This window comes from Rhinoraja longicauda, chromosome 10 (genome assembly GCF_053455715.1).
Source record: "Rhinoraja longicauda isolate Sanriku21f chromosome 10, sRhiLon1.1, whole genome shotgun sequence".
Classification (NCBI taxonomy): Eukaryota; Metazoa; Chordata; class Chondrichthyes; order Rajiformes; family Arhynchobatidae; genus Rhinoraja; species Rhinoraja longicauda.
In genome coordinates, this window is record NC_135962.1 from 1896864 (window position 1) to 1916463 (window position 19600).

The window sequence follows — 19600 nt, forward strand, 5'->3', positions numbered from 1 at the left end:
CTACCATTCTTAACCTATTGATATGCTAAAATTCCTCCTGTGCAATCTGTTTTAAAATTAATCCACATTGAGTCAACTAACCAATTCACTAAACTTTGATCCAATTTCTTCCAGGGGACCAGGATCCCTAAAATGTAATAGATTATAACATTTTATAATATAACTAGACCAAGTGGACCCGTTGAGCCCAAACTCTCCTGCATTGGTGCAGCATCCCTCTCGCCTCCCCCTTCATCCCCCTCAACCCCCCCTTATCTTCCCTCCCCCCCCCTATCTCCCGAGGAGATAAATTTAAACTTTAAAATGTGAATAACTTTTAAAATATAACACCGATTTCAATGAAACTTCTTCCATTAGCACCAAAGGGACGACAGTGAGTAAGGTGGGCCTAAAATTGTCGTGCTATCGTGTACCGTTTTGGCTGTAGTTCAGGAACAAACAAACAAACGAGAATTTTAGTGTATAGATGGCACATTGTTTCATGTCATTATAAATTTAATTAACGGAGAAAACCTGTTTCAAGGAAAACAAAACAAATCGTCCTGTGACAGAAATCAATAAGACATAATCAATCAGTCTGAAGAAGGGTCTCGACCCGAAACGTCACCATCCCTTCTCTCCTGAGATGCTGCCTGACCTGCTGAGTTACTCCAGCATTTTGTGAATAAATACCTTCGATTTGTACCAGCATCTGCAGTTATTTTCTTACAATAAGACATAAACAATCATAAGATATTGTAATGGGCAATGAATTAGCAATTTCAGGACATTACTGATGTATCCACTTTCCTCAATGATCTTATGAATTTGTTTATCTAATATTGATAAAGAGACATTAGTCTAATGTCTCTTTATCTAATAAAGAGACATTAGTCTCTTTTTCTTTTTACCGAGAGTTTATTTCAGTTTTTCATGTTACATCACTGTCAACAGTTGCGTTTCTTTGCGTTGTCTCTATAAATCTGTTTACAGAAATTGGAACTTGCTGTTCTCCATTTTTAGTCTTTGCATTTAAAAGTTTTTCCAAAAGATTGATATTCAAACTGCTAAGGAGTTGGCAGGCTCAGTAGTGGTGTTAATTAAATTAAAACCACATTTGCCCTTGGGACTGGCTTTCAATCATCAAAAAAGATGATCATTATTTTATTAACAGTTATTTGACATTGATGGTGCAAATATAATTCACTGGTGGTGCTGGAGTTGAGCAACCCATATGGAGAAAAAGTGTGTGTTTAACTAAATAGTAACCCTACAAAAATAATTGCCCAAGGTGGCTTTACAAATACTTCAACAGCATAGTTCCTTGTGAATTATTTTGAAATGTTGTTAGAAAAAACAGTGGAGAGGAGGTGGGGGTGAAGGGAGACAGTCAGGGTAAGCATTTACCTGCCTGATTCCCTTTAAGCAACCAGGAGAGCAGCCAGTGTTAAATTTCAATCGTTTAACATTGGGGTTTGCAGCATCATTACAATATTCAAATGACCTGCAAATCTTCTCAGAATAAATGCTGTTTTTAATCCAACAGCAACATTTGAGATTTATTATATTTAACCAATGCACACTGAACACTAATGATGTTATGTTAAAGTTCCCTGAAAAAGCTGTTTCTTCTATTAATGATAAATTAACCAACTTTTAAATATATAAATATTTTACAAAGTATTAATCAAAACAGATTTGCTTAGTTGAGCCGCAAGACCCACTCACAGGTGATTAATGATCATTGCATTTACATCATAAAAAGTCATTGACCCAACATGATGTGTAGGAAGGAACTGCAGATGCTGGTTTAAATGTGCAATCAATAATTTACCTGCTCTCATTGATGGTTTTAAATTCACTGTTTACATGCATTAAACTCTCGGTTAAATGCTTTACTTTTTACCGTTTACATGCTTTAATCCCCTGTCTATATGTATTGTATTGCACTGTCTGATTGTATTGTACTGTATGGTATTGTACTGCACTGTCATCCCCTGTCTATATGTTTTGCATTTGTATTGCACTATGGCCCCCGGAGGCACTCCGTTTCGTCCCATTCGTTGCAGGATCTGTAAGGAGTGGAATGACAAATAAACTAACTATTACTATTACTAAACCGAAGATAGACACAAAATGGAGTAACTCAGCGGGACAGGCAGCTTCTCTTGATAGAAAGAATAGGTGATGTTTCGGGTTGAGACTCTTCTTCAGACTGAGTCAGGGGAGAGGGAGATACATAGATAATGAAGTGTCAGGTGTGAAAACGAGACAAAGGGGATGCAGATCAAGGAAAATGTAGAATAGATCATTGTTAGCTAGGAGAAGGTGACAACAAAGCAGTGATAAAATTTAATCGAGAACAATCAGACTGGTCGGAGAACTGGGAAGGGGGAGGGATGGCGAGAGAGGGAAAGCAAGGGTTACTTGAAGTTAGAGAAGTCAATAATCATACCGTTGGGGTGTGCGCTGCCCAAGCGAAATATGAGGTGCTGTTCCTCCAATTTGCGCTGGGCCTCACTCTGACAATGAAGGAAACCCAGGACAGAAAGGTCAGTGTGGGAAATGGGAGGGGGAGTCAAAATGTTTAGCAACTGGGAGATCAAGTAGGTTTAGGCGGACTGAGCAGAGGTATTCAGCGAAACGATCGCCGAGCCCGCGCTTGGGCTCACCAATATATAGGAGTCCACACCTGGAACAGTGAATACAGTAGATGAGGTTGGTGGTGGTGCAAGTGAACCTCCGCCTCACCTGAAAAGACTGTTGGGGTCCTTGGACAGAGTCGAGTGGGGAGGTATAGGGACGAGTTAACCAGGGAGTTGTGGAGGGAAATGTATCTGTGAAAGTGGAAAGGGGTGGAGATGGGAAGATGTGGCTAGTGGTGGAATCCCGTTGGAGGTGACGAAAATGTCGGAGGATTACGTGCTGAATGCGATGGCTGATGGGGTGAAAGGCGAGGACAAGCGGGACTCTGTCCCTGTAATTTGTGATTTTGAGAGAATTTTTGAGAGCTGTCTGACCTACAAAACAATTCCAACCCATTTTCATCTCATTTCTGATTTCCATCTCTATTTTGCTTTTGCAAAAAGCCTGTGAGATGCTTCATAAATCCTCTCAGATTAATGTTAGTCATTTTTTTCACTGTATATAGCCCCTTTGGATTGGTTGAAATCAACACCAGTCTCGGACCATGTCAATGTTTTCCAGAATTTTACTGCATACAAACAAATAAACTTGCTTATCATAAAACAAAACTGGGAGAGCAGAATGACAGCATTCACCAGAACATTGAAAGCAGGGAGTACACACCCTGTTCTGTCTCAATAGCACTGAAGTGGAGATAGTCGAGAGCTTCCAGTTTTCTAGGTGTAAGTATCGCCTACACTATTTGTCCTGGACCAGCCCAATTGACACAATGGCCAAGAAAGCACGCCTACACACCTACTTTCTCAGGCGGCTAAGAAAATTTGGCCAATTTCTTCAGATGCATCACATCCTATAACAACTGCTCTCAGCGAGACCGCAAGAAACTGTAGAGTTATGATAATGGCCTAGTCCATCACACATACTCCATCCTCCCATCCCAAATTGACTCCATCAATGCTTCACAATATATCAGGAAAGCAGCCAACATAATCAAGCACTATTCACACCCTGGTAATTCACTCCTCTCCCCTCTTCATTAGGCAGAAGGAGCAAAAGCTTGAAAGCATGTACCATCAGATTCAAGAACAGCTTTTTCCTCCTGCTATTATCAGACTCTTGAATGGACCTATCATATGCTAGGGATTAATTTCTTCCAATCTACCTCATTGCTGCACTTGCACTTTTTTTTTTAAAAGTCTGCATTTTACTGCAGCTGCAACAGTATATTCTGCACTCTATTCCCTCTTTTGCACTACACGATGTACTCATGAATGGTATGATTTGTCTAGATAGCATGAAAACAGTCTTTACTGTATCTCAGTTCATGCACGATACATAACCCAATACACTGATCAATAAACCAATAGCAATCTGAAGAAGGGTCTCGACCCGAAACGTCACCCATTCCTTCTCTCCTGAGATGCTGCCTGACCTGCTGAGTTACTCCAGAATTTTGTGAAATAAATAGCAATCATTAAATAAGCCAGCGCGTGTTCACTTGGGTCAGAGATGAGCAATGGATAATATACCTGGATTCATTCCATGAATCAGCATGGTGGCGCAATGATAGAGTTGCTGCCTTACAGCCCCAGAGACCCAGTTTCGATCCTGACTACCGGTGCTGTCTGTACGGATATTGTACATTTTCCCCGTGACCTGCGTGGGTTTTCTCCAGGGTATCTGGTTTCCTCACACACTCCAAAGCCGTACAGGTTTGTAGGCTCATTGGCTTGGTAAAATTGTAAATTGTCCCTAGTGTGTGTAGGATAGTGTTAGTGTACGGGAATCACTGGTCGGCATGGACTCGGTGGGCCGAAGGGCCTTTTTCCACGCCGAATCGCTAAACTAAACTATCTATAACTATAGAAAGCTACAGGATGTAAAGTCAATGTTCCAGTTATATGCACGCCACATGACAAAGACTCAAAATCATCCATTTATCAAAGTCAGGGAAGGTAAACATAAGCACAGGTGGCTCCTATCTTTACATAATAACAGTTCCTAAATGCTGAAGTTGGTTTTGGTGCATAACCCCGACACACGTGATAAACCTCTTTGACAAATAGTATTCAATAAGCAGAACTTTTCTCAATTAAATATTTGGGAAGACCAATTCCATCCTTCTTGCTCATGCGTTGAACCTTAAATCCTCGTGGTGATTGAAAAATCAGCTAGGTGGTCAAATTTAGGTGGTTTACAAAGGTTTCCAGGCATTAACCAATGTTCGCTTTGATGTGGTTCGTTCAATGTGCAGCAGTTCTCTGGTGAACACAATGGGTTTAAGCTTAAGATAGACACAAATTGCTGGAGTAACGCAGCGGGACAGGCAGCATCTCTGGAGAGAAGGAATGGGCGACGTTTTGGGTCGAGACCCGAAATATTTGGACTGAAGAAGGGTCTCGACCTGAAACGTCACCCATTCCTTCTCTCAGTGCCTGTCTAGCTAAGTTACTCCAGCATTTTGTGTATACCTTTGAATTAAACCAGCATCTGCAGTTCTTTCCTACACATGTGTTTAAGCTGTACAGGAGGCTCTCTGGTTTGTGTTTGGTGTGACATCGTGAATGGTCACCATAAACATATCCACAATTATTTGAGTTTGAGGCTCAGTTTAATCTGGAATAAAGGACAGAACCTACTTTGATTGCAGAATAAATGCCGTCATAAGGTCATAAGGAATAGGAGTAGAATTAAGCCGTTCGGCCCATCAAGTCTACTCTGCCATTCAATCAAGGTTTATCTATCTCCCACTCCTCACCCCAAACTCCTGCTGACTGGTTTGGTGTAATTCTACTCAACTATATAATTACCCAGTCAAAACAGAAATGGCATTTCAAGAAGGATAAAATTGTTGGAGACTAAATATTTTGGGTTTTTTTCTTCCAAACCAAACGACATCAGTTGCAGTGACGGCTCCTATTGGGGACTTGGAGGGAAGGTGAAGGATGCGGGTCAGGAGAAAGTAGTTCAGTTCAGATCAGTTTAGTTTATTGTCACATGCACTGAGGTACAGTGAAAAGCTTTTGTAGTGTGCTAACCGCCAGCAGAAAGACAATACATGATCGATCCATTTACGGTATATAGGTACATGGTAAGGGAATAATGTTTAGTGCAAGGTAAAGCCATCAAAGTCAGACCAAGGATAGTCCAAGAATATAAGAAAATAACTGCAGATGCTGGTACAAATCGATTTATTCACAAAATGCTGGAGTAACTCAGCAGGTCAGGCAGCATCTCGGGAGAGAAGGAATGGGTGACGTTTCGGGTCGAGACCCTTCTTCAGACTGATGTCGGGGGTGGGACAAAGGAAGGATATAGGTGGAGACAGGAAGATAGAGGGAGATCTGGGAAGGAGGAGGGGAAGGGAGGGACAGAGGAGCTATCTGAAGTTGGAGAAGTCAACGTTCATACCACCGGGCCGCAAACTGCCCAGGCGAAATATGAGGTGCTGCTCCTCCAATTTCCGGCGGGCCTCACTATGGCACTGGAGGAGGCCCATGACAGAGAGGTCAGACTGGGAATGGGAGGGGGAGTTGAAGTGCTGGGCCACCGGGAGATCAGTGGCGTTAATCATAGAGGTAGGGTCATCATAGAGGTAGATGGTAATTCAGCACTGCTCTCTGGTTGTGATAGGATGATTCAGTTGCCTGATAACAGCTGGGAAGAAAGTGGTCTGAATCTAGTGGTGTGTGTTTTCACACTTCTGTACCTTTTGCCTGATGGGAGAGGGGAGAAGTGGGAGTGGCCAGGGTGCGACTGGTCCTTGATTATGCTGCTGGTCTTGCCGAGGCAACGTGAGGTATAAATGGAGTCAATGGAAGGGAGGTTGGTTTGTGTGACGGTCTGGGCTGCGTCCACAATTCGCTGCAATGTCTTGCGGTCTTGGATGGAGCTATTCCCAAACCAAGCTGTGATGCATCCCGATAAAATGCTTTCTGTGGTGCATCTGTAGAAGTTGGTGAGAGTTGTAGGGGACATGCCAAACTTCCAAATCCTTCTAAGGTGCATTTTCTTGGTCGTTGCTTCAATAAGGGTGGTCCAGGAGAAGTTGTTGGCAATGTTGACTCCTATGAATTTGAAGTTTTCGACTATCTCTACTTCGGCACCAGTTAATGCAAACTGGACCGCTAGTATGTGTATGAAGTCGATCACTATCTCCTTTGTTTGGGGCAGCACAAGGTTCTGGTGGGTCAGGGTGGTCTTTGGGGAGAGGGCAAACAGGTGCTGTAAGGAAATGTTGGTTGGGAGGGGAGCATGTCAACAGGGTGATCTTTCCCCATCTCCTAACATTAGGAGGAAGCAGTTTCAAGAGAGAATAACTATCTTGCGAAGGTACATTAGTTAGCTTTATCTTCTTAAATAAAGGCTTTTATAGGATCTCTTTCTTCTGCTGGCATGGGAAAGGGATAAGAGAATGGAAAAACAAGTTAATGGGTCAATATATTTGGTGGCTTTGCACGTGCAAGGACGTTAGTATGGATCGGTTTGAATAAACAGTCTTCTGCAGTGTACCCACATTGCTTGAGGGAATTGTAGAAATGTTATTAAAAATAAAAACTATACAATAACAGATAAAATGTTGAATCCTTGTCCCTCGTGATTCTCAACAATCAAACATGGCAGACGCTGCTGGTTGTATGACCTTCAGACTGTCACATTTCAATCACTTATGCCAGAAGCCTCTGAGGTTTCACAAAGAGATTGTAATTAAAAATTCACTTTAAATCCAACTTCCATATAATGTAATTACAAGTATAATCCACATATAAAGGTCAGGTACATAGCCACAATGGTATTATGCTTGACTGAAACCTTCCTGGTCCTTCTATACAAATGGTTGCAGATTTAATTTATTTGTACATAAACTGCTGTTATTTGAATGACTAGAAGACCGTTTGTTTTTATGATGTTTGCCACATCAATATACGTATATTTTTCAATATTCCCAAGTACAGCCATGCCTCGACTTTTATGAGCTCATTCAGTGTGTCAGCTTTTGAGATCATTTCTTTTTTAAAGTTGCCTTGGAAAGAGAGGCCCCAATTTTTAAAAACGGAGGTCACTGGTTCAAAATCATCAGTAGAAGAATAAATTGTTCGTGTTTATCCCCCACCAGGCGTCCGACATTCCATTGTCAAACATAACACCCTAAAAAAAAATCGTAATTGTGGCTACCACATCATAAGGGTCACATGATAGGAGCAGAATTAGGCCATTCGGCCCATCAAGTCTACTCCGCCATTCAATCATGGCTGATCTATCTCTCCCTCCTAACCCCATTCTCCTGCCTTCTCCCCATAAGCCCTGACACCCGTACTAATCAAGAATGAATTTATTTCTGCCTCAAAAATGCCCAATGTCGCCCTAAACAGCCTTCTGTGGTAAAGAATTCCACAGATTCACCTCCCTTTGACTAAAGAAATTCCTCCTCATCTCCTTCTTAAAGGAACATCCTTCAATTCTGAGGCTATGTCCATAGAGCTCAGAGGACTATCTACCAGCCTTGGAGGGCATCTACAACACACGATGCCTCAGAAAAGCCACCAGCATCCACAAAGACTCTTCACACCCCTGCAACAGTCTGTTCGAACTTCTACCATTGGGCAGACGATACAAGGCCTTCTACGCCCGCACCTCCAGACACCTCCGGAACAGCTTCACCCCCAGGGCCATAGCTGCTATGAACCGGTCCTGCTGAGCCGGATGGTCACATCGCATAGTGAACCAGCACAGATCTACTTGCACTATTCTGTTTTAAAACTGTTCTAATTTATTTCATTGGGTTGTTTAAATTAATACTGACTAGCTAATTCATTTATTGCATCATATTCCTAATCTCGTTGTACCCCTGTACAATGACAATAAAGATATATTGTATTGTATTGTAGTCCTAGACTTTCCCACCAGTGAAAACATCCTCTCCACATCCACTCTATCCAAGCCTTTCACTATTCTGTATGTTTCAATGAGGTCCCCCCTCATCCTTCTAAACTCCAGCGAGTAGAAGCCTAGTGCCGTCAAATGCTCATCATAGGTTAACCCACTCATTCCTGGGATTATTCTTGTAAACCTCCTCTGGACCCTCTCCAGAACCAGTACACCCTTCTTCAGATATAGTGTTCAAAATTGCTCACATCAGCTTTTCTTCTGCAATATTATTTGCTCGTTGCCACTCACTCCTTTAGCTCTTTCACTTACCAGTGGTAGTTTGCTGCCTGGGATACTGGGAAAGTCGTGGTGTTCCACATGGTAGCCCACATTGAAGGTTATCCAGTTGAGAGGCCCATAGTACGAATAGGTCTCATGCCCTTTAAGGAACATGTAATGCTCGGCAATGAAATGTCCGGAGATGGGATGTATCCCCATACACAGGAGGGAGCCTGCTATCAGGTATACTATAGGTTTCAAACCCCACAGGTAATAGATGAGAAAATCATATGCAAACTGTATCACAGCATTCAATATCTCCAGGCTTGTAACAGGTTTAGGGTTAACATAAAGAGGCCGAAGTGCATAAAAAAGTGGTTGGAGAATAAGCCAAATTGCTTTGCGAAATGGTGTGCAGAAGAACCACCCTTCAATATCCGTTGGGATATCCACATCCAGGCCGTTGCCGCCCAGGTAACGATGGTGATCGATGTGGTATTTCTTGAATGATGCAGAATAAGGCATTCCAATGGGCAAGTTAGCAAATATTGCAAACAGCCGGTTCCACTTGGCCAGCTTATTGCCAAAGGCAACATTGTGAGAAATATCATGAATGGCAAGGGTCAGTGAGTGGTTCACTGCACCTCCAACAGCATAAGCCCAGAAGATAATCCACTTCCAAGACAAGTCCTTCACAAAATAGCAGGAAATGGTTTGTGTAAGGACCATCCCAAATACAATCCATTTTAGATTGGGGTCTGGTCCCATTAGCGACTTGATCTCTGGATACTTTGCTGTTGATAAAAATAAAACACAAGGAAATATTAGTGAGTTCTGCACACAACAGTATAAATACTGCGATAATAACCATTATACGATCAGAATAACAACAGGCACTTGCATTAATATAATGACTTTAAAGTAGCAATAAAAATGCCCAAAGTTTAGCAAACTAAATTAAATGCTCAAGTTGCTTCAAGAGATATTAGCACGTACGACCAAATGTTTAGTCATGCTTGAAGATCCATCTTCAAAGCGTGGAAAGCAACAGCAAAAAGGTACATTTCAGAAAAGGAAAACTTGCATTTTTAAAACACTTTTCACATACAAAGCTTCACAGCCAAAAAAGGATGCAAGAATAGGTTAAAAGAGGAAAAACAATTCATTCATAGCAAACAAACAAACAACAATTAATACAGGCCAAAGTATGTTCCAGTGAGATAAATTGATTGATAAATATTTGCCGAGAACAATGGAGAAAAAAAGTTTATTCAAAAAGAATACCATGAGATGTTTAAAACCCAAAGATTTAATGCCTTGTCCCACAACTTTTTGGGAGTTACATGAACAGACTGCAATAGTTTTTAAAAAGGAGCATATTCTCAGGGGCAAGTAAGGGTGAGGAATACAGGCTGATCTTGTCAGCAAAGGCCATGCATGATACATTGAAAAAGATGTTGGTTGAATTTATAGTGCAAGAATGGAAAGGAAATCAAGATTACTGTTGAAAAGGCACACATAAGCAAGCTGACAGGATGCTGATGAGTATGTCACATATACAAAGGGTTTATATTAACCAAGGTAGGATTGTTGGGGAACTCTGGCTGTGGCTGTACTGGGGCAGAAGAGTGTTGAAGTGCTGGATCTACAGCTCTGCATATTGCAGAATAGGTCAGTAAAATGATGACTGCTGATCTTAGTGCAGTTCGTTGGATGCTTTCAAGAGAGAGCTGGATAGAGCTCTTAAGGATAGCGGAGTGAGGGGGTATGGGGAGAAGGCAGGAACGGGGTACCGATTGAGAGTGATCAGCCATGATCGCATTGAATGGCGGTGCTGGCTCGAAGGGCTGAATGGCCTACTCCTGCACCTATTGTCTATTGACCTCACTCTGATAATGGAGGAGGCCCAGACAGAAAGGTCAGTGTGGGAATAGGAATTGAAGTGTCCAGCAACCGGGGGATCAGGTAGGTTCAGGCAGACTGAACGGAGGTGTTCAGCGAAACGATCGCCAAGCCTGCGCTTGGTCTTGTCGAAATATGGGAGTCCACATCTGGAACAGTGGGTACAGTAGATGAGGTTGGAGGAGGTGCGTGAACCTCTGCCTCACCTGAAAGGATTGTCGGGGTCCTTGGAAGGAGTCGAGGAAGGGGGTATAGGAACAGGTGTTGCATCTCCTGCGGTTGCAGGGGAAGGTACCTGGGGAGGGGGTGGTTTGGGTGGGAAGAGATGAATTGACCAGGGAGTTGCGGAGGGAACAGTCTCTGCGGAAAGGGGTGGAGATTGGAAGATGTGGCTAGTGGTGGGATCATGTTGGAGGTTGCAAAAATGTCGGAGGATTATGTGCTGTAGGCGACAGCAGATAGGGTGGAAGGCGAGAACTAGGGGTCTCTTCTGTCCCTGTTGCAACTGGGGGGAGGGGGAGCAAGAGAGGAGCTGCAGTGCAAGATGCAGCTGGGAGCAAGATGCAGTGGAGCTTACTCTTCTTTATCTGTGTGTCTCCCATCCGCTGACTGAGTCTGAAGAAGGTTCTCGACCCGAAACGTTACCCATTCATTCTATCCAGAGATGCCGCCTGTCCCGCTGAATTACTCCAGCATTTGGTGTCTATCAGAAAACCTCTTACAAGACTTGAGAAATATTTTTATTCACAAAATGCTGGAGTAACTCAGCAGGTCAGGCAGCATCTCGGGAGAGAAGGAATGGGACTTGAGAAATATTGATTTGAGCACAGGGAATTCCCTGACATTTAAAAAAATAATTCAATTGGAACTTTCATGTACACCTGGAATGGCAAAAGAGAACTGATACTTTGCTCAAAAAGTACTCTTCCCCCAGAAGAATATCTGTGTGTCTGGATCAGGTCTCCCGAGTGGTTATTCGATGCACAATCTCATGATGCAGTCATGAGATATGCCAGAGTTACAGGCAGATCCCTATAGACTTCAGGCACTACAACAAAAAGCTTGTATAATTTTGGCCGTTATTTAAGCATTATTAATAAAGTTAAAAATCAAATGTGACTATTTGGCAGTGGTGGAGAGTCAACAACTTCTGGTTTACTTCCAGTACCTGTGTTTTTTTAACCATCTTATAACACTGCCCGAATGTCTTAAAGAATTCTTAGATCCACCTATTCTTTTCCATCACTCAATTCTCTTCCCTTGCATCTACTCACATACACTACATTACATTTGGCATTATTTCCCCACTGAGAAAACCATCTGTGATTGACTAAAGAAGCCTTCTCCCTCATTGTCAAAACAGTTCCAATGTTTGCAAAATTTCCTATTGATGTACTTATTTACCCATTTCCTCGGTACATTTTGTTTTTATGAGTGCCACTGAGTCAGCTGACCCTCCTGGATACAGGCCACTTTCAAATCCGAGTTGTAAATTGCATTGATACAAATTTGAAATAATGCGGGGCAACTTCAAGGATGTGCATGAGAAAGTCCAACAAGCCAACTTACGAGGATGCACATCTTAATTCTGAGTTAACAGCAACAATGGGGAATTTTGGTGGTATTTATATTTGTTTAGTTTTTAGTTTTAGAGATAGTGTGAATGCAGGCCCTTCGGCACACCGAGTCTGTGCCGACCAGTAATCAACCCGTACACTAGCACCCTCCTACACACTAGGGTCAATTTACAATTATTATGGTAGCCTGTACGTCTTTGGAGTGTGGGAGGAAACCGGGGCACCTGGAGAAAAGCCATGCGGTCACAGGGAGAACGTACAAACTCCGTCCACACAGCACCCGTGGTCAGGATGGAACCCGGGTCTCTGGCCACTGTAAGGCAGCAACTCGAACCACCGTGCCGCTCTTGTGATGTCACTTTTACTGTTGTGTTTAAATAAATGCTCATTTCTATTATAAAATATTACTAAAAGGATCAACTGTAAAAATCATAACTAAAATGTTAACAAAATTTAAGTAAGAAATATCATTTGCTCTCCATTTTAATATACCTAGATTTTTTTTTTTTTAAATGTTCTAATAATGTATTTATTGATCTGGATTTGCTCACTACCCACACATTACTAGTTGCTAGTTATTAGAGGTTTTTAATAATGCATTGTATCAAATTAATTTTGTCCACGCAGGCATTCTGATGTGTTTTCAGTAGTTACTCAAATTACTTGGACTGTTTAGGGAATCAGTGGAGGGCAGCCAGCTATCCAATATCATTAGCTGCCTATTCACATTCAGGGAATGGTAGCAGGGCAAATGTTAGCTTCAGATTACATTTTGCATTTTGTTTAACAAATTATTGGGTGTACAGAAGTAAACGATATGCTGCAGTTTAAGTACAGAGATATTTGGTACAAGTATTATAGCTGCCCAGTAATGGTTTCATGTTAGAAAGTATGAAATCTGCACAAATCCTTTTGGTTCCCCTCTCTCAGTCAATTTGATTATATTATGATGTCACCATTTAGTTGACAAGATTGAATAAGCTCATCTCAAAACCCCTGGACCTTGGACTCGAGGCCCGTGGCCACAACTGGCATCTGAAGGCCCTGACTGGCAGATTGTGGACGGCACGGTGGCGCAGCGGTAGAGTTGCTGCCTTACAGCGCCAGAGACCCAGGTTCAATCCTTGACGACAGGTGCAGTCTGGATAGAGTTTGTACGTTCTCCCAGTGACCACGTCGCTTTTCTACAGGTGCTCCTGTTTCCTTCCACGCTCCAAAGACTTGCAGGTTTGTAGGTTAATTGGCTTGGTATCATTGTAAATTGTCCCTAATGCGTGGAGGATAGTGTTAACATGCGGGGATCGTTGGTCAGCACGAACCCGGTGGGTCGAAGGGCCTGTTTCCACGTTGTATCTCAAAACTAAACTAGTGTGTAGTGTCTCTGGTGCGCTAGTGTACGGGGATCGCTGGTTGGCACGGACTCGGCTTGTTTCCGTGCTGTATCTCTAAACTAAACCTCAGTGACAAATGCTCATAACATCTCCTCCACCCAGTGCTCCCAAAGGTTCTGTGCTCAGTCCCCAGCTGTGCTCCCTCTACACCCATGACTATGACAACTCCATCCTTAAGTTTGCTGATGATATAATATTGTTGGCCACATCAACAACAATGAGACCGAGTACAAGAAGGATATGATAAACATTGTGGCCCGGTGCCAGAACAGCCTTGGCCTTAACATCAGCAAGACGAAAGAGATGGTTGGTGTGAAGAAAGAGATGGAGCTTGGTCAGTACCCACTGGACGGACACACAAATGTAGTATCACAACAGTTACCACTTTGTGTGCTGCCTTTAAGTTATTAAAATATCACAGGTTCATCGATGTGGAGAGAATATTTCCACTAGTTAGAAAGTCCAGGACCAGAGGGCACAGTCTCCAAATAAAAAGAGGCACCTTTAGATAGGAGGCATGGAGGAATTTCTTTTGCCAGAGGAGAGGGAATCTGTGGAATTCATTGTTGCAGTCTGCTGTGGGACCCAAGCCACTGGGTTTTTTAAAGCAGAGATTGACAGATTCCTGATTGGCATGGCTGTTAAATGTTGTGGGGAGAAGGCAGGAGAATGGGGTTGAGAGGAAAAAATAAATCGTCCATGATTGAATGGCAGAGAAGCCTTGATGAGCCAAATGGCCTGATCCTGCTCCTATGATTTATGAACTTCAATGGAGTGTTAACAGCACAAAATGTGTCATTACTGAAGCAGGAGTTGATCGGCGCCAGCACCAACCTTTAGAAGCACTTCAAAACAATGGACTCGAGTTGGTAGTTGTTGAGCCACTATGTCTTGCTATTGGTGTTATGGATGTCCCTTTAAAGCAGGTATGAAGGGGAAATCATGCTTGACTAATCTTCTTTTTTGAGGGTGTAACTAGGAAAATGGACAAGGGAGAGCCAATGAATGTAGTGCACTTGGACTTTCAGAAAGCCTTTGATAAGGTCCCACATAAGAGATTAGTGGGCAAAATGAGAGCACATGGTATTGGGGGTAGGGTACTGACATGGATAGAAAATTGGTTGGCAGACAGGAAACAGAGTAGGGATTAACGGGTTCCTTTCAGAATGGCAGGCAGCGACTAGCAAGGCTCGGTGCTGGGACCGCAGCTATTTACAATATACATTAATGACTTGGATGAAGGGATTAAAAGTAACATTAGCATATTTGCAGATGACACAAAGCTGGGTGGTAGTGTGAACTGTGAGGAGGATTCTACGAGGATGCAGGGTGACTTGGACAGGTGGGCAGATGCAGTTTAATGTGGATAAATGTGAGATCCACTTTGGTGGCAAGTACAGGAAGGCAGATTATTATCTGAATGGTGTCAAGTTAGGAGAAGGAGAAGTACAATGAGATCTGGGTGCCCTTGTATATCAGTCACTGAAAATAAGCATGCATGTATAGTAGGCAGTGAAGAGAACTAATGACATGTTGGCCTTCTTAACAAGAGGAATTGAGTAAAGGAGCAAAGAGGTTCTTCTGCAGTTGTACAGGGCCCTAGTGAGACCACACCTGGAGTATTGTGTGCAATTTTGATCTCCAAATTTAAGGAAGGACATTCTTGCGATTGAGGGAGTTCAGCGTAGGTTCACAAGGTTAAATCCCGGGATGGCGGGACTGTCTTATGTTGAAAGAACGGAGCGACTGGGGTTATATACACTGGAATTTAGAAGGATGAGAGGGGATATTATTGAAACATAAGATTATTAAGGGATTGGACACTCAAGAGGCAGGAAACTTGTTCCCATAGAAACATTGAAAATAGGTGCAGGAGGAGGCCATTCGAGCCAGCACCGCCATTCATTGTGATCATGGCCGATCATCCACAATCAGTAACCCATGCCTGCCTTCTCCCCATATCCTTTGATTCCACTAGTCCCTAGAGCTCTATCTAACTCTGTCTTAAATCCATCCAGTGATTTGGCCTCCACTGCCCTCTGTGGCAGAGAATTCCACAAATTCACAACTCTCTGGGTGAAAGAGTTTCTTCTCACTTCAGTTTTAAATACCCCCCCCCACCCCTTTATTCGAAGACTGTGGCCCCTGGCTCTGGACTCCCCCAACATTGGGAACATTTTTCCTGCATCTAGCTTGTCAAATCCTTTTATTATTTTTATATGTCTCTAGAAGATCCCCTCTCATCCTTTTAAACTCCAGTGAATACAAGCCTAGTCTTTTCAATCTTTCCTCATATGACAGTCCCGCCATCCCAGGGATCAATCTCGTGAACCTACGCGGCACTGCCTCAATTACAAGGTTGTCCTTCCTCAAATTAGGAGACCAAAACTGTACACAATACTCCAGATGCGGTCTTACCAGGGCCCTATATAACTGCAGAAGAACCTCTTTACTCCTATACTGAAATCCTCTCGTTATGAAGGCCAACATGCCATTAGCTTTCTTCACTGCCTGCTGTACCTGCAGTGACTGGTGTACAAGGACACCCAGGTCTCGTTGCACTTCCCCCTTACCAAACCTGACACCATTGAGATAATAATCTGCCTCCTTGTTTTTGCCGGCAAAGTGGATAACCTGACATTTATCTACATTATACTGCATCTGTCACTCACTCAACTTGTCCAGGTCACCCTGCAACCTCCTAACATCCTCTTCACAGTTCACACTGCCACCCAGCTTTGTGTCATCTGCAAACTTGCTAGTGTTACTTCTAATTCCTTCCTCCAAATCAGTAATATATATGGTGAACAGTTGCGGCCCCAACACCGAGCCTTGCGGCACTCCACTCCCCACTTCCTGCCATTCTGAAAAGAAACATAGAAACATAGGACCAGTTTACTCCTACTCTTTGCTTCCTGTCTGCCAACCAATTATCTACCCATGTCAAGACTCTACCCCCAATACCATGTGCTCTAATTTTGCACACCAATCGCCTGTGTGGGACCTTATCAAAGTGTTTCTGAATGTCCAGATACACTACATCCACTGGCTCCATCCATTTTACTTGTCACATCCTCAAAATTTTCCAGAAGATTAGTCAAGCATGACTTCCCCTTCATAAATCCATACTGACTAGGACTTATCCTTTTGCTGCTATTCAAATGTGCCATTATTACCTCTTTAATAATTGACTCCAGCATCTTCACCACCACCGATGTCAGGCTAACTGGTCTGTAATTCCCCATTTCCTCTCTCCCTCCTTTCTTGAAAAGTGGGATAACATTAGCTATCCTCCAATCCACAGGAACTGATCCCGATCTATTGAACATTGGAAAATGATCACCAATGCGTCCACTATTTCTAGATCCACCTCCCTGAGTACCCTGGGATGCAGACCATCAGGCTCTGGGGATTTAGCAACCTTCAGTCCCATCAGTCTACCCAATACTATTTCTCACCTAATGCAAATTTCTTTCAGTTCCTCTATCCCCCTAGTTCCTCTGTCCTCTAGTACATCTGGGAGATTGTTTGTTTCTTCCTTAGTGAAGACAGATCCAAAGTACCTGTTCAACTCTTCTGCCATTTCCCTGTTATCTATAATAATTTCACCCGTGTCTGTCTTCAACGGACCCACATTTGTCTTTGCTAATCTTTTTCTCTTAACATATCTAAAGAAGCTTTTACTGTCCTTCTTTATATTCTTGGCCAGCTTCCCCTCGTACTTCATCTTTTCAGCCCGTATTGCCCATTTTGTTACCTTCTGTTGTCCTTTGAAAGTTTCCCAATCCTCTGGCTTCCTGCTACTCTTTGCTGCGTTATATATCTTTTCTTTTAGTTTTATTCCATCCCTAACTTCCTTTGTCAGCCACGGTTGCCTCCTACTCCCCTTAGAATCTTTTGTTCGCTTTGGAATAAAATTATCCTGCATCTTCTGGATTATGCCCAGAAATTCCTGCCATTGCTGTTCCACCATCATTCCTGCTAGGATCCCTTTCCAGTCAACCTTGGCCAGCTCCTCTTTCATGCCTTCATAGTCCCCTTTGTTCAACTGCAACACTGACACTTCCGATTTAACCTTCTCCCTCTCAAATTGCAGATTACAACTAAACATATTATGATCACTACCTCCAAGCGGCTCCTTTACCTCGAGTTCTCTTATCAAATCTGGTTCATTGGACAACACTAAATCCAGAATTGTTCTTTCTCTGGTAGGCTCCATTACAAGCTGCTCTAAGAATCCATCTCGGAGGCACTCTACAAACTCTCTTTCTTGGGGCCCAGAACCAACATGATTTTCCCAGTCTACCTGCATATTGAAATCCCCCATCACCCCAGTGGCATTACCTTTGTTACATGCCAGCTTTAACTCCTGCTGCAACTTACACCCTACATCCGGGCTACTATTTGGGGGTCTGTAGACAACTCCAATTAGTGTCTTCTTACCTTTACAATTCCTCAACTCAATCCACAGTGACTACCTCATCAGTCCCTATGTCACCCCTCGCAAGGGACTGAATTTCGTCCCTCACCAACAGAGCTACCCCACCTCCTCTGCCCACCTGTCTGTCCTTTCTATAGGATGTATAACCCTGAATATTAAGTTCCCAGGCCCTATCCTCCTGCAACCACGTCTCTGTAATCCCCACAATGTCATATCTACCAATCTCTAACTGAGCCTCAAGCTCATCTACTTTACTTCTTATACTTCACGCATTCATATACAATACTTTTAATTCCTTTTTGGGGGAGTGCAGAACCAGGGGCCACATTTTAAGAATAAGGGGTAGGCCATTTAGAACGGAGATGAGGAAAAACTTTTTCACCCAGAGAGTTGTGAATCTGTGGAATTCTCTGCCTCCGAAGGCAGTGGAGGCCGATTCTCTGGATGCTTTCAAGAGAGAGTTAGATAGAACTCTTAAAGATAGTGGAGGTAGACACAAAATGCTGGAGTAACTCAGCGGGTCAGGCAGCATCTCTGGAGAGAAGGAATGGGTGACATTTCACTTCTTCAAACTGATTCGGATCTTAAAGATAGCAGAGTCAAGGGATATGGGGGGAAGGCAGGAACGTGGTACTGATTGTGGATGATCAGCCATGATCACAGTGAAGGGCCGAAAGACCTATTCCTGCATCTATTGTCTATTGAAGCTAAGACTGCAGTTGTGAGAGGTTGAAGACGTTCACAAGAACTCCAGCAAAGATCCCATTTGCTGGCGAGTTTGGAAGCTATGATGGTGTTGAATGTGGACACAACTACTGACCTGTAGTTGGTACACAAATTTTGAGAATGTGGACACATACTATAGGGCCAGATGCTTTCTATGGTGTTTAGACACAAGAAACTACAGATGGTGTTTACCAAACAAAATTTGCTGGAGTGACTCAGCGAGTCAGACAGCATCACCGAAGACCAAAAACGTCACCAGTCCATGTTCTACAGAGATGCTATGCTGCCTGACCTGCTGAGTTACTCCAGCACTTTGTGTCTTTTTATTTTTGGACACAATGCAAGTTTCGAAAACAACATCTCTGCAAAGCCATTGAGGAAGTTAAGGGACAATACCGGGACAAACTTGAGTCCCAGTATAATGACTCGGACACACGGAGAATGTGGCAAGGAATAAGGTAACTGGCTGCAAAGCAAGGTCAGGCAACATCATTTGTGATAGTGTACCCTACCTGATGAACTGAATGCTTTCTATGCTCACTTCGAGCAGACCTACAGGGCGGTGACACCTGCCCCTTCTGACTCAAGTGGGTTTCTTCCCAGGGTCAATGTTGCAGAGGTTAGATTGGCCTTCCTGAGGGTGAATCCACAGAAAGCAACTGGCCCAAACGGAGTTCCTGGCCATGTGTTTAGTAGCTGGGTGGATCAGCCAGCAGGAGTATTCACGGACATCTTTAATCTCCCCTACTGCTTTCTGAGGTATCCACCTGCTTCAAGACCACCGTCAAGTG

The 19600-nt window shown here is 43.1% G+C and overlaps 1 protein-coding gene across 1 annotated transcript in view; it reads right to left on the bottom strand.

Moving 5' to 3' along the window:
• degs2 (delta(4)-desaturase, sphingolipid 2) overlaps nucleotides 1-19600 on the bottom strand; it is a 46136-nt gene that overhangs the window by 22702 nt on the left and 3834 nt on the right. The window contains exon 2 of the mRNA XM_078406034.1: nucleotides 8824-9566. Coding sequence (XP_078262160.1) covers nucleotides 8824-9566 — 743 coding nt within the window. The remainder of the gene's footprint in view (nucleotides 1-8823; nucleotides 9567-19600) is intronic.